This window comes from Theileria annulata, chromosome 3 (assembly GCF_000003225.4).
Source record: "Theileria annulata chromosome 3, complete sequence, *** SEQUENCING IN PROGRESS ***".
NCBI lineage: Eukaryota > Apicomplexa > Aconoidasida > Piroplasmida > Theileriidae > Theileria > Theileria annulata.
This window is the reverse complement of record NC_011100.1, coordinates 242431-256564: the sequence shown is the minus strand read 5'-3', so window position 1 is coordinate 256564 and position 14134 is coordinate 242431. Positions and strand designations below refer to the sequence as shown.

At 32.8% G+C, this 14134-nt stretch overlaps 8 protein-coding genes across 8 annotated transcripts, besides 8 other annotated features; 4 read left to right on the top strand and 4 right to left on the bottom strand.

Annotated features, from left to right (window-relative positions):
• Positions 1 to 93: 93 nt before the first annotated feature.
• TA05285 (uncharacterized protein) lies at positions 94 to 1095 on the bottom strand (the record flags this gene model as incomplete). The annotated part of the gene is made up of 1 exon (XM_949737.1): positions 94 to 1095. The coding sequence occupies one exon, from the start codon at positions 1093 to 1095 to the stop codon at positions 94 to 96; it is 1002 nt and encodes a 333-aa protein (XP_954830.1).
• Positions 1096 to 1731: 636 nt separating this feature from the next.
• On the top strand, positions 1732 to 2296 carry TA05280 (uncharacterized protein; the record flags this gene model as incomplete). Its single annotated transcript, XM_949736.1, has 2 exons — positions 1732 to 2025; positions 2057 to 2296. 2 exons carry the CDS (start codon positions 1732 to 1734, stop codon positions 2294 to 2296), a joined length of 534 nt encoding a protein of 177 aa, XP_954829.1.
• Positions 1792 to 1860: a sequence feature (4 probable transmembrane helices predicted for TA05280 by TMHMM2.0 at aa 21-43, 53-75, 82-104 and 124-146).
• Positions 1888 to 1956: a sequence feature (4 probable transmembrane helices predicted for TA05280 by TMHMM2.0 at aa 21-43, 53-75, 82-104 and 124-146).
• Positions 1975 to 2025: a sequence feature (4 probable transmembrane helices predicted for TA05280 by TMHMM2.0 at aa 21-43, 53-75, 82-104 and 124-146).
• Positions 2057 to 2074: a sequence feature (4 probable transmembrane helices predicted for TA05280 by TMHMM2.0 at aa 21-43, 53-75, 82-104 and 124-146).
• Positions 2132 to 2200: a sequence feature (4 probable transmembrane helices predicted for TA05280 by TMHMM2.0 at aa 21-43, 53-75, 82-104 and 124-146).
• A 236-nt stretch (positions 2297 to 2532) lies between the features above and the next one.
• On the top strand, positions 2533 to 5978 carry TA05275 (2-oxoglutarate dehydrogenase E1 component, putative; the record flags this gene model as incomplete). The annotated part of the gene is made up of 10 exons (XM_949735.1): positions 2533 to 2742; positions 2801 to 2876; positions 2911 to 3053; positions 3088 to 3374; positions 3425 to 3623; positions 3688 to 3994; positions 4025 to 4092; positions 4140 to 4935; positions 4966 to 5218; positions 5252 to 5978. 10 exons carry the CDS (start codon positions 2533 to 2535, stop codon positions 5976 to 5978), a joined length of 3066 nt encoding a protein of 1021 aa, XP_954828.1.
• Positions 5979 to 6398: 420 nt separating this feature from the next.
• TA05270 (uncharacterized protein) lies at positions 6399 to 7887 on the bottom strand (the record flags this gene model as incomplete). Its single annotated transcript, XM_949734.1, has 3 exons — positions 6399 to 6674; positions 6707 to 6826; positions 6880 to 7887. 3 exons carry the CDS (start codon positions 7885 to 7887, stop codon positions 6399 to 6401), a joined length of 1404 nt encoding a protein of 467 aa, XP_954827.1.
• An 86-nt stretch (positions 7888 to 7973) lies between these two features.
• On the top strand, positions 7974 to 10110 carry TA05265 (uncharacterized protein; the record flags this gene model as incomplete). The annotated part of the gene is made up of 2 exons (XM_949733.1): positions 7974 to 9616; positions 9753 to 10110. 2 exons carry the CDS (start codon positions 7974 to 7976, stop codon positions 10108 to 10110), a joined length of 2001 nt encoding a protein of 666 aa, XP_954826.1.
• Positions 8388 to 8456: a sequence feature (1 probable transmembrane helix predicted for TA05265 by TMHMM2.0 at aa 139-161).
• A 230-nt stretch (positions 10111 to 10340) lies between the features above and the next one.
• On the top strand, positions 10341 to 10742 carry TA05260 (uncharacterized protein; the record flags this gene model as incomplete). Its single annotated transcript, XM_949732.1, has 1 exon — positions 10341 to 10742. One exon carries the CDS (start codon positions 10341 to 10343, stop codon positions 10740 to 10742), a length of 402 nt encoding a protein of 133 aa, XP_954825.1.
• Positions 10743 to 10787: 45 nt separating this feature from the next.
• Positions 10788 to 13229, bottom strand: TA05195 (uncharacterized protein; the record flags this gene model as incomplete). The annotated part of the gene is made up of 1 exon (XM_949731.1): positions 10788 to 13229. The coding sequence occupies one exon, from the start codon at positions 13227 to 13229 to the stop codon at positions 10788 to 10790; it is 2442 nt and encodes an 813-aa protein (XP_954824.1).
• Positions 11061 to 11129: a sequence feature (2 probable transmembrane helices predicted for TA05195 by TMHMM2.0 at aa 76-98 and 701-723).
• Positions 12936 to 13004: a sequence feature (2 probable transmembrane helices predicted for TA05195 by TMHMM2.0 at aa 76-98 and 701-723).
• Positions 13230 to 13256: 27 nt separating the features above from the next.
• On the bottom strand, positions 13257 to 14130 carry TA05140 (uncharacterized protein; the record flags this gene model as incomplete). The annotated part of the gene is made up of 3 exons (XM_949730.1): positions 13257 to 13544; positions 13640 to 13684; positions 13717 to 14130. The coding sequence occupies 3 exons, from the start codon at positions 14128 to 14130 to the stop codon at positions 13257 to 13259; spliced, it is 747 nt and encodes a 248-aa protein (XP_954823.1).
• Between the last annotated feature and the right edge of the window lie 4 nt (positions 14131 to 14134).

Here is a 14134-nt window from a genome sequence, read left to right as displayed (position 1 = left end):
ACTAATAAATTAAATATATTAATTAATTAATTATATAAATAAATTAAATATATAAATTAATTAATTAATTAATTTGTATAAATAAAGAGTATATTATTGGAAGGTGTTTTTCAAAATTGAAGATCTTTCCATTAAAAGCTCAACACGCTTCGTTGCAGTGTTGAATGGGTCCCAAAATGGCCTGGATAAATTAGTTGGAAGCGAGTTTAAACGTTTAGAAATCCTCTCATAGACGTTTTCAAACTTGTAAAAGTCAGATTTTGGTGGAATCAATAACTTTATGTCATCGTCTTCTATGATTCTAGTCTTCTTGTTCATGGTGTACAGCTCACTTATCTTATTCAAACTTGCCATTATGTCAGGATTTTCGTCCTTAGATAGATCTGCATTTTCAGTGCCTAATTTACTTAAACTATTGATTTCAATTCTTTGAGAAGTAACTGGCGAAACAGGTTTTTTATTAATAGAAGAGTCAATGGAAAGTGAATCATCTGGTAAAAAATTTTGAGAGTTAGGTATAATAGTGTCTGAATCCTTGATTATAACGTTCCTTATATAGTGTTTTTCGATATCTTGGCGGCGTTTCTCACGAACATCCTCAGGGGCAAGTTCCACAGTTTCAGTGGTTAGCAGTTGAGAAATTGACATTTTCCTAGTCAGAATCTTCTCACGAAGCTCAGAATTACTCTCACGTTTTATGTTAGAACAAATTTCAAATATCTTACGCTTAAAAGTCCGATTACAGTGCGAGTACATATCATAACAAGAGTCGCATATCTTATCAGATATGATTTTCACATAATTCTCATCTATAAGATGTGATTTGTCGGTTTGTAAATTTTGTGGTTTTGGATCATCCTGAACATCGGTATGTTCAGAGTTAACACAGGCTAAATTAGGAGTGTCAAGGTTTACTGTATTTGAAGTGGCGATCTTTGAGTTAATATCATGTAAAGAGGCTAGTAAAGCCTGTGTAATTTTTGTACCGTAGACTTTTCTCACTTTTGTTTTCTCATACTCAAATGGATCGGAAGGTTTGAAAGTGGTAAGGCGACCCTCATCGTTAAAAGTAACCTTCAAACCACGAGTCTTCATTTTATGAAAAAAACAAATATATTACACATTTTTTAATTTAATATACAAATGGCGTTAAAATAGCCAAGAAAAAGAAATTAAAGATGAGAGCTAAGTAGTAAGTAGCTGAAGTTGGGTATTCCCATTTATCCAATTATTTTTAAATTATGAGATCTAACGATCCAATATAATCCTCTAAACTTGTAAGAGATGAATTTATTCCGAAAGATTCCCAAACAGTAATATAGGATTCCTTAAGATCTTTTGGGGAAAATTCATTTGATTTCGTAAATTTTCTGATAACTCATATACTAAGTAGATGGAACACATCAAAATCTAATTTGTATAACTTAATGTAACATAGTGTAAACGCAAATGTAGTTTTAATTCAGCCCAAACAGACTGTCAAATTCAAATGTAAGCAAATTCTATCATAAAATCTGTAAAATACTAAATGAAGTTAAAGTAATTCTATATCATTAAATCACACTAAAATGAATAGAATCAAACTTTTAGCAAAAATGTGATCTAAATAATCAAGTTAAAGTTTATATATCACTGAAGATCATTTAAATTCGTAGCCTTATCAATTGAGAACTAATAATATAAATAAAGAAAAATCGCTAATAAAAGTAGAGGAAAAAGAGAACAAGAAAAATGAAATGGTTTAAGATTCCATGGCATAGCAGAGGGTCAACGCCAAGCCAAGTACTGAAGTTGGTTGTTTACCCACTTTGTACATCACTATTGACATGTTGTTTGTCACTGAACGTACTAATATATGTTCTGGTCAACTCTCGAAAGTTCTCAGATTTTGTAATAGCCCTTTGCTATTGCTCAAGCATAGTTTCTTCTGCCTCTTTCATATTATACGTACTCGCAATCGTCTACTCTAATTACATATTCGTCATAATGCCAACATTACTTCAATTTATACTGACTGTATCATCTGTAAGTTTAATAACTATAAAAAAATTTTTAGATCAGCGTTTTGGTCAACTTTTGGTGCATGAGTCTCTCGTCCAAAAGGTCTCTGGTGTTTAACATAGTAAAGTATGTTTTGACCTTTTTCTGTACTATACTGGTCATAATCCAATTCCGCCTAGCATTGGTCTCAGTGGCCCTAGGGAAGGCGATGTATGAAAGAGGAAACTCCTGGGATCTAGACGATCTCGAATCAGTAGACCAATACTTCAAAACACACTCAATTGCTATTGTTTAATTTTATTTTTACTTTTCTACTCAAATATAGGAATTGATATTCATAAAACGACATGTTACCTATATTCACAATTTGCACTTTTCGAAATGAATCATGATAAATTTATTCAGCATCTATAAATTTAATTTTAAATATTTCTTAATATAGTAAATAGAAAAAAATGTGTTAGACTCTTGGAATTCATATTATAAAACAAATGTATGTTGGGTTGAAGAATTTGTTATTATGTATTTAAAATGAGATCTGGACTAATTAGAATCGGCCGACAGTTGAGGCAGTTTGAAAACTTTCACGGAGAAAGCTCAAATTATCTAGAATATCTTTACTACGTCTATCGCACCAACCCCGAAGACTTACAGCCGTCATGGCAAAATTATTTCTCTCTCCTGGAACAAGGAAAAAAATATATACTTCCACAAATAGAAAGAAAACTTGGACATAAATATGTAAGTAAAATTAATCTTAGTTTAAATTTAAAGTATGAAACCGTTCACGCTGTTTTAGAATGGATTTGGTGGAACTTTGATAGGTAATCAAGCAACAAGCCAGGCAACTGAACTCTTTAAGAAAGTGTCAAATGGTATGTAATTGATATTGAGTTAATAATTGCTTAGGAGTAGTTGGACTGGAAGCATTGAAGCTAAATGAGTTGGCCAGCGCATATAGGACATACGGCCACCTGATTTCAACACTGGACCCATTAAAACTGCCCAAAGAAGTTCCTTTCTTTAGAAATATAAACGGAATTTACGACAAGGTAAGCTATTGCAATTAAACTAATAATTTTTTAGCTTAACGCCGAAAAGTATTTCAACAAGGAAGATCTGACTAAGAAAATCCCAAACCTGGGTCTTGGAGGTGTTTTTAATATGACAGGAACAGTAGAAGAATTGGTCAGCAAGCTTAAGGATCGCTACTGTGGCAATATTTCGTTCGAGTTTGGACATATCGCGAATTCTGACGAAGTTGCATTCCTGATCAATGAGATTGAAAATGACGATTTCCTAAAATTCAATAAAGAAGATCACCTGAAATGTTTTACATCTATTTGCAAGGCGGTCAAATTTGAGCAGTTTTGGTAAGATTTCTATTTATTTAACTAAACCCCCAATTTTCAAATTTTCTTAGCGCCAAGACTTTCCCTACACTAAAGAGGTTTGGCATGGATGGGATCGAGACACTTCTGTTGCTTTTACAGTCAATTGAGGAAAATGGAAGAAATTTCGGAATAAACTCAATAATGATGACAATGTCACACCGAGGAAGATTGAACATTTTGTGTAACTTTTTGGATAAACCGTTCCAGGAATCATTCGCAGAGTTTCGCGTAAGTTTTATGTTTCATTAAAATATTTATATTTATATTACATATGAATAATTAATAAATTTAGGGTGCCAACTGGTTTATTAATAGCAGTTTCAGAAGCGGAGATGTAAAATATCATAACGGATATAGAACGACGAAGAACGGAGTAGAAATACAAATGATATCTAACTCAAGCCATTTGCAATTTTCACACCCAGTGCTAACCGGGTTGGTGAAGGCGAAGCAGTATTACGAGAATGACAGAAACCAGAGTAAAATATTGCCAATTGCAGTACACGGAAATTCAGCAATTTCAGGGCAGGGAATGCCATACGAAGTTGTACAAATGTCAAAAATCGACGGCTATGGAATAGGAGGAACAATTAATATCAGTAAGTGAAAATAACGATAATGAGATTCAGTTGTAAATAACCAAATCGGATTCACAGCAAACCAGCTGGAAGCCTCATCATCAAGATACCCTTCAGATGTATGTTATTAGTAAATTTTATAGTTACCGGGATAAATTTTATGTAGGTGGGAAAGGTAATTGATAGCCCAATAATACATGTGAACGCATATTCAATTGAAAGCGTGATGTTTGCCGGGAAATTAGCAACTAAGTACCGATACAAGTTTAAGAACGACGTGTTTATTAATTTGGTCGGCTTCAGAAGATTTGGTCACAATGAACTGGACATGCCCAAGTTTACAAACGCAGAAATGTACTCGAAGGTGGACGAGACGCCCAATCTTATGGTGTACTATAAAAATTACCTGGAAAACCTGGGATTCGACAGGGGAGAATTGGATGAAATTGAAAATAGCACAGGATCAGACTTTCTAAACTCATTAAACCTCTCGAAGCAGATTTCAAGGACAATTGTGCCAGTCCAGAACGAAAACTGGTTACCGATAGCAAATGGTTTCTCAGGCATGATTAACACATACCTAAGAAAGAATAAAAGCGTTGTTGAGCTGTTGGATAAAACGATAGATAGTGACATGAAGTTAACAGATTCTTTGGACGCACCAGTGGAAACTGGTATAGATAAAAACCTGCTTTTGGAGTTGGGTACCAAGTGTGTGACGGTCCCCAGTGACATCAAGATGCACAACTCAGTGAAGAAGATTTTCGACGCAAGACTGCAGTGTCTATCGACAGGCATGAACTTTGACACCGCAATGAGTGAGATTTTGGCCTTTTCATCACTTGCAAATGAAGGTTTTCATGTAAGATTGTCGGGCCAGGAGTCTAAAAGAGGAACTTTTTCCCACAGGCACTCCCATGTTCAGTGTCAAACTACGTTTAAATACCACAACGTGTTTGAAGGTACTAAACAATGATTTTATTATATTTTAGGCTTTGATGTGAGTATCTACAACTCATATTTGAGTGAGCTTGCAGCCATGGGCTTCGAATACGGTTACAGTTTATACTCGCCAAAAACCCTAAATATATGGGAAGCACAGTTTGGTGATTTCGTGAATGGCGCTCAGGTTATTGTAGACGCGTTTGTAACCTCTGCAGAAACCAAGTGGAACTACTTCTCAGGCTTGGTGCTGTTCTTACCTCACGGATATGATGGTCAAGGACCAGACCATTCTTCATCAAGGTAATATATATTGTGGATTTAATGAATTTTTAGAGTTGAGAGGTTTTTACAATTGAGTAACGATAATGAGGACCTAGTCGATAACTTAAAGTACGGAGATGACTATGCGAAGCTGGTGAATATCTCAGTGGTGAATTGCAGTGTGGCGAGCAACTTTTTCCACGTTTTAAGAAGACAAATGCATAGAAGTTTTAGAAAGCCAATGATTTGCATAACAGGAAAGAAACTACTGAAATTGAGGTCCTCATTCAGCACAATAGATGAATACCTGACTGGAACTAAATTTAGAAGATACATACCAGATAACAAGTTTGCAAGAGAAACCGGAGAAGTGAGTAAGGAAGGTGAAAAGGCTCGTAATCCAGATGAAGTCAAGAGAGTAATAATGTGTACAGGCCAAATATACTATGACTTATTGGAGTACAGAGAAGAAAATGAAGAATGGAGGAATGTTCCAATATCAAGAATGGAGGAAATAACACCGTTTCCAGCACAGCATGTGCTAGATGACCTGAAGAGGTTTAAGAACCTAGAAACACTCGTGTGGTGCCAAGAGGAGCATGAAAACAGCGGTTGCTTCTACTTCTTGAGGGAAAGGCTAAATAACGTGTTAAAGATGCTGAAAAGTGAAGGCCACTGTCCCAAGGTTAGTACTTCAGTGAAGTACTCCGGAAGGTACCCGTGTGCAACCACAGCAGTGGGAGACCCGAAGATGCACGAACACGAAACTGTACTAGTAAAACAGGCCTTTACTGTTTAAAGTCATGGAATTTTGTACAGTATATTTCACTCGACTATCTTTGGCAGTTGAGATAAAGTTTAAGGTTTATCACGTCTGCTTTTTATTTTAATTTATAATTTTATTCATGGATTACATTATTGAATAATATATAAATTCATAAGATTTAAATTAGTTTAAGGAATCGTCGCTCCACTTCTCCTTCCACTTTAGGAGGAAATCGGTGTGCTCCTCATTGGGGTACCGAAGTCTGTACCCGTGAGTCCACTCCCTTGAGTATTTAGTGCTGAATTTGCAAATGAACTCGATTAGTTTGCGAGAGTTCTTAATGTACTTGATGCTAAAAGTTATTGAACTAGGGTAGCAAATACTTGTCAGTGTAGAGAGCCAGCAACTTGTCGTTATAGTCACTATTATGTCCCCATTCAACAAAATATAATCTTACACTGAAAAATGATTATTAATTAGGTGAAATGATTGGAGTAACTGGATAAGGAAATACTCTAAATCGTTCTTATCATTAATTGCCATGAGATTGGGTAAATAATTGTCGAAATAGTGGATTGGAATACGCTTGTCCAGCTTATTGAAACAGCTGAAATCACTGATGATGTTCAAAAGAGTGTTATCCTTGACTCCAAACAGCTTTAGCTTCAACTTCAAGCTGTCTGAGGGGAAAGGGGTGGTGTTCATGATGTAAATTGGCATCTTAAAGTACTAAATCAATAAAAATGAGGAAATTAACTCACATTGGTGTAGTAGTTTATTAATTGGACTAGGCCAGTGTTGTGAGAAATTCGATTATTAAAAATTACTTTTTTATATAGTTTGATGTTCCGCCTCAGTTTCTCCTTCTCAGTCAAATATAACTATAATCATTAATATATTTTTTAAGTATGATTATGTAGTTTGAGTTTAATACCTGTTTGAGGTCTTGATCTACGAACTTTTCTAGAAGGTTCTCGTAAGTTCCGTCCTGTTTCCAATTCATCAGTTCATGGCAAGTAATATTTAGTCTATAGAGGTCGTTTAGTAAGTACTCCTTAATTTTAAAGGGATTCCCATCCTTTATTAGCTTATTCATGAGCTGTATAGTGTTATCAGGAGACCCTTTAGGGTCTGAGGGTTTATTAAAATGCTGTTTAATTTCCTTTGAACCAAGTTCGCTGTTATTATTCATACAGAACTTGTCTATGTAGTAATAAGTTATGAGAATGAAGTCAGTGATGTCATTGTTGCGAGCCAAAGAGTAGTAAAAGGGAGTTGAAAGCCAAACTGGGACATTAAAGTCTGTTATCACCTCATCAAGTACTTTTTTAACGATATCATCTTTGAAAACCTTTAGTTTTTCAAGCACTTTACAGCTTAAATAGATGTATTCCATGAAATCCAAGTCTATGATTGAATAGTTTAGAACATAAACATCGCAGGGTCTCTCAAATCTAAAGGTTAGCATGTGATTTTGGTCTATAGTGTTTTTATGGCGAAATTCATTGATCTGCTTATTCTTAAGCATTTTCATAATGTCATGCTCCTCCAAGACTTCACTGGGTTCTTCCCCTGGAAAAACACTAGTCTCGTTCTTTGCAGCTTTACTTTCATTTTGAAGTTGAGTTTCATGAGTTAATGGGTTAGAATCAGAAAAATCAGGAGAAACTGATGTGGAATCCGAAGCTATTAGGTTGTTTAGATCAGAATCTGAGGAATCAAGGGGTTTGGTGGTGAATAAATGTTTGTTGAATAAAGGTAATGAATTGGAAGTGGGAGGAAGGTGTAATTGGAACTCAGGGTGTTTAAAAAGATCATTGTGTAGACTAACGTTGTCATCTAGTATACTATTCAGTTTATAATAATGTACACAGGGTTTGGGATTTGTATGGTACGAATTTACAGCGATTATAATGTGCGCGATAAAAATTGATATAAACATGACATTTTTGAGAAAAACCGAAATTAATGTACCACTGATTGTCAGGCTGGAATGTGCAACGCTGGAAACTCAGTAATTACTTATCTATGTTAAATGTGTATAGAAAATGTATAAATTTATGGGTTTTGTATAATTATCATGAGGTAATAAAGGACAAGAACGCCGGCAGCTTGAAGCTGTTGTTGAAGGTGAGGAATGCTAAATTTCTCAAATATCTCTACACAGTGATATTCCACTGTGAAGGAAGTTCTGCTGATCCTCTAATACAATTTTTGTTATTTCTAATTGAGACTACAGATAATCCGACCAAGGTTATACAGGAACCTGGCAAATCGACAGTTTATAATAAAAGAAAATTCGAAGAACATAACGGTGACCACACTCCCAGGTCTGTTTCTTCACCGATTAGAAATAAGGATATTAGTGCTGGTACCGATAATTTAATCAATGAGACTAGTGACCCTGAGTTGTCCAGGGAAGTGGATGATTATGAAATTGAAGCATATAAAGTATTTATTGATGTTTTCCTGTGTTCCCTAGTTCCAATACTTCTATACACCTTCTATTACCGAATTTCCATTAATTCACAATCATTCGACTCGGCTAACAATGAATACCACGTCAAGTCCATGGCTGATGGTACTTTGGAAAATGACTTGAAAATAAATAAATTTACCAAGTTATCCCGGGTTAAACCTCGTACTAATCAATGTAACATATTTAAATCATTTTTAAATGAAGAAGAGCTGCTATTAAATGGAATGAATAGCTATGATAACTTTGTGGACTATTTAAAGGATGGTGGAGAGTTTCCTTTAGATTCCAATTTCGATCAAGTAAAGCCTGAAACTAAAGGCATAGAAATGGTATTATCTAAATTATCTTTGCTGAATTTGAGAGGATATAATAAGTATAAAATTCCCAGTACCATGTGTGATATATACAACAGATTAAATAATTCGACATTAAAAAAACAGTTAGAAACTAGTCTTTTATATTGTTATCGACTCAGATGTAATGACTTGTATTTTAAATCTAATAACGTTAAGCTATTGAGTAAGATAATCACCACGAACACCACCAGCTATTCCTTCCACTTCAAACCCTTTGATAAAGATGACAATTTTACCAACATCAATTTACAAATCAATGATTCAGATCTTAAATCTGAAACAAGTTTGGAAAACTTTAGTTTCGACATGAACACTGTCACTGGGAATTTACTGAAACTATTCAACCACAATTTAAACTATATATATAAAGTAATGTACAATAATAATAGAACCCAGATGACTTTAAATCATGACAAGTACATTAAATTTTTATACAGGCTGATTTGTTCCAAGAATGAACTTCCAAAGATTAAGTCAACCAACACCTTTGAGTATATTTATTATTTCCTTTTAAAGTTTATGATCTTGTATAGTTCTAGGCGTACAGTTGGACTTGACACCTCTGAATTTAGTTCATTAGATTCTGATCTAACCATTGAAAACAAGTATAACATATTGGGATATAAAAATTTAAGTTCCGACTATTCTATCGGTGATTGCGGTAATATAAAACTTCTCATGCTAGTTATAAACTTCAACTTAATGAAACACAATGCTGGGATGGTGAGGAAATTCAATGCTGAAATACTGAAAATGCTCGATGAAATGAAATTTGACACCAGTAACTTGAACCTCTATTACCTCGCCAATTGCCATTACAAACTAATAAACTACAAGTTTGACTCTCAAATACACTCTAAACCTTCATAACCTTTCAATATAATATATACATTTTAGATATTTAAGTTAATTAGGGGAAAATGGAGATGGAAATTTTTTCCACTCATTATTAATATTTTATCAAATGTATAGTCTGTATATTAATTTCAATGAAATTAACTATTATCCTTTGGAATCCAGGAAAAACAGGGATGTCAGTTTAGGGGAGAAATTCAAGCTAGTAAGCACGATAAACGGAAACATAAAGCTGTTAAATAAAGTAATAAATAAAACAAGTACAGATGAAGTGATAAGAAATAATGAAAAGGATATGGAAATATTAGAGAATCTAGGCGATGATGGAATCCAGCTGCCACTGGTGTGGAAATTGGAATCCAACCTTAGAATAAGTAAAAAGTATTCAAATATTGTAAAAATTGGTAAAAAGGGTGATGACGTTGAGCTGACGATTAATAAATACAAGGAAATTTTAAACTATAAATTCTTATAGTGTCAGTTAACGTTACCACATAAGTTGTTGTTTCATTATATATAGTAGCTAAAATGTTTGTTTTTAATAAGAAGAATTTACAAAGCGAGAGATCCAAATTATTGTTAAAGTTGAATATCTTTTTATTCACAGTTACTTTCTCTAAGATTATTAGTTTACTCTTGAGACTCAACAATAATAACAATACCAACAATAGTAAATAACTTAGTCTGTGATTCACTAAATTTAAAATGCTATGTAATGAATGTAATGACGAGAATGCCAAATATCGTTATAAATGTTGTTTATTACATTTTTGCTCATTAAGTTGTTATAAATCACATAAATGTAATCGAATTGAAAGTGAAGATAAGAATCTTGATGACGATAAAATTAATGGTTTAGTTACTGAGAATTCTAATTTGGTATTTGATACCTCAGCTCAACTTAATACTCAGTTGGTTGATGATATTGACCCGGAGATTAAAAGAAGATTAAACTCTGACGAGGATTTAAAGTCTTATATAAAGGACATAAAGGAGCTATTGATTAATGTAACCAACTCAGATGACCCAGTTGATGTGATACACAAGAATATGAGTAATCAGCAGTTTAAACACTTTATCAATCACATAATCCTAAACTACATTTAACAAATAAATTAAGTAATCTTGTAATATATACTAGTACATTAAAATTTAGTTGAACAGGTGTCTACAAAACGGTGAAGGATCATTGTTCATGTTGTACTTTTCAGTTATAGTTTGTATATGTCTTACATTTGGTACTGAGTTGGTTTTAGGGTTAACCAGCGCCTTAACGCTGGATAGAAGATTCGATAATTTTTTACTTGCATTAATATTAACATTGTAAAAGTGTAAAAGTGAGTAGAGGTCGCCGAGTTCAGAGGCAAACTCAGCCTTTGCAACCCACTTGATAATGTCATAAATCTCCATCACATTCATCTTGTAATTTACGAATATAATCAACAGAATGGTCACGTTGTAAACAATCCCATAGTTACAGTTGATCATTAGTAATTTTAGTCTTGAAATGATTCCACTGAAACTACCAACACTACTTGGTTCCACATTCATAATATAATATTGTAATGAATTAGATATTAGATATTTTATTGAATCAACTAATAACATTCTTGTTGTACCATCAGTATCAGAGTTGACAATACCTGAGTTAACAAGGGAGTTGTCACCAAGTGAGCTGTCACCACCTGAGTTACAAAAGTAGTTACCAGTATTATGAGTATATAAATTGAAGATTGTAGTAAATAATATTGATAATGAATTTGTATTTAATTTCTCATCAAAAAGTATCATTTCCATAATTACTATGAAATAATCCTTGAGCATATCATTGACTGATGAAACTACATTTGTACGTTTACTCTCATCTGAAGATTTATAAGAATTGACAGTAATGTCATTTCGAATTGACAAGACTAATAATAACTTGTATAGTAACTTGTTTAATATTAAATTGTATATATACGGACTAATTCTCAAGTCATAAGTTAAAATGTTTAAAATTAACCTATAGACTTTTAATTCAATTGGTAACCCAATGGAGACTTCCTGATTCTGATTAGAGTCTCGTTTATTATATAACAAGTCAATAATTATACTCAACAGAACCTCAATCTTATATATGAACACATTATTATTATTAAACATTTGTATATTATTATTCAAAATGTTATAGTATATACTAATCACCTTGTCATTGTAACTGTTCATGATAATGTTGTATACGTAAATACACTTCATTACCATTATATTAACCAACAATTCTTCCTCCTTATCATTAGCTTTACTATTACCGGAATCTGACGAATTTATTTCCTTCAATATGTTGATGATATAATTGTTGAAAATGTCATTGATCATATCCAAATCACCTCCATTAACAAAATTATAATTAAAATAAACATAGACAATAATTAGTCTATACAAATTTCCTCTTCTCAATGAAGTATCTAAGGATTTAGAACTATTAATTGTGGTATCCAAGGATTTAGAATTAATTGTGGTATCTACTGGTGACAATTCATTGACTGAGGTATCTGTTAGTGTCAAATTATCAAGTGTTGTTAATAATAAAGTAATATTAAAATCAAATGATTGAAGTAATAGAATGGAAATGTTATATATAATATTATCACTAGTGAAGATGCCGAAATTAACAACAGTAATAAAATCAAGACCTGATGAGTTCATTTGTACATATTCATCAATTAAGCATTTCATAACATGACTTATGTTAACTTGAGTTAAAGTCTTCAGTAGAAGGTTTTTCACATCTTGTAACATTTCGGGGTTATTGGTAACCAATTCTGAAAAACTGAGCCTTCCCAGGTGAGAATTACCTTTAAATAATCTCAATTCAGCACCATTAAATGATAAAAGTATCAAGTTCAACTCGTTGATATATAATTTATAAGAGTCAAATCCTTGAGAATTTTCTTCCAATTTCTCCTCCAACTTCATCAACAAATTCACAATCTGATCATTTCCATATAAATACATTAATATATTTTCACTAGTTAATATACTTTGATTAGTTAATATATTTTCACCATTTAATATATTTTGATTGGTTAATATTTGATTTTTCAATTCTGGATATTCATTGTCTTGAGTCACGTGATCAAAAAAGTTATACAGGACAGAAACAATTATATTAACTTGTAAAGTATTGCTTAGGAGATAATTAATAAACTGGTCAAGTCCATTTTCTTTCACCCACTTCATAATCATTTTATTAAACTCCAAGTTGAGTTCTCTGTACCCTGTGGACTGGAGTGCCAAGTTAGCTGAATTTGGTTTAACCAAATACCTAAAATTATAGAAAATATACAGCAAGTTGAATATGCCAATGTTACTCAAGTATGAGTATAACTTTTTGTAAACTGTCACATTTAGCTTAATGTTAAATGACAATAGTGTTATGATCTTTTGTAGCAAGTTAAGGTCAACAATGTCAATAATTTCCAAAATAGCGTATACGACTTCCATCTCGCCGTTAGTATCCAAATTAGAATTAACGTCAAATGAATTAATACTATTACCAGTGCTCTTGTACTTATCAATAGTGTTATTGATAATATTTAGAAATATGCTCATCACTTCGTCACTCTAAAGTTGATGAGTTTAGAATAAACTTGCCTGGAATGACTGGAGTAATTTGACTAGTATTATGCATAGGTTGATTTTATCCTTACTACCGCTGGATCCTGAGGAGCCAACGCCGCTAGTGGAACTGACATTGGTCAAAAACAGGTTTAAAATGTGCTTAATGTGTTTATGATACAAGTCTGAATTAATTACAATCTCGTCAATACAGCAGTTGTATACAAAATGATGGAGAAACTGACATGTATTTGTCCTCAGCCTTTTATCCTTACTATATATCAGCAACAATAATATATCCCAAATATGCTAAACAATTTTAAATCTTACACAATATTTATGTTATGACTAAACTATTTAACTATTTATGATTAAATTATTATAAAATTATATGTATGAAATACAATTAATAATCGATTTTGGTTATTTTGGCTGGCTTCATTTTTGTTCTAAAGTAAAAGGATTAAGTTTATTAAATTACGTTCAGGGAGAACAGGTGATGATAAATGTGAGAGATGGCATTGTAAATTAAGTTGGAAGTCGCCTGTATTATTTGCTGATCCGCATTACTTTTACAAATGTAGATGATAATTAGTATGAACTTCTCATACAAAAGGTTAAATACGTTGTTTAGGATGTGATTTGTGACTGTGCTCTGCCGAGAACACTTGATTATCTTGTTGAAGTTGTTTTTTATGACGATTAAACACTCATTTGAGGATAACTCCTTGTTTAGGAGTTTTTCCAATATTTTACAGGTATCATTTATGAATTTCGTTACTTCTTCCTCGAGGCTGGCTGAAGAGGCTTTTTTGTGTTTGTTAATTTTATTATTAATGTCTTGGATATCGGAATTGAATAAAATGTCATCGATATCTAAATAATTTTTGATCATAAGA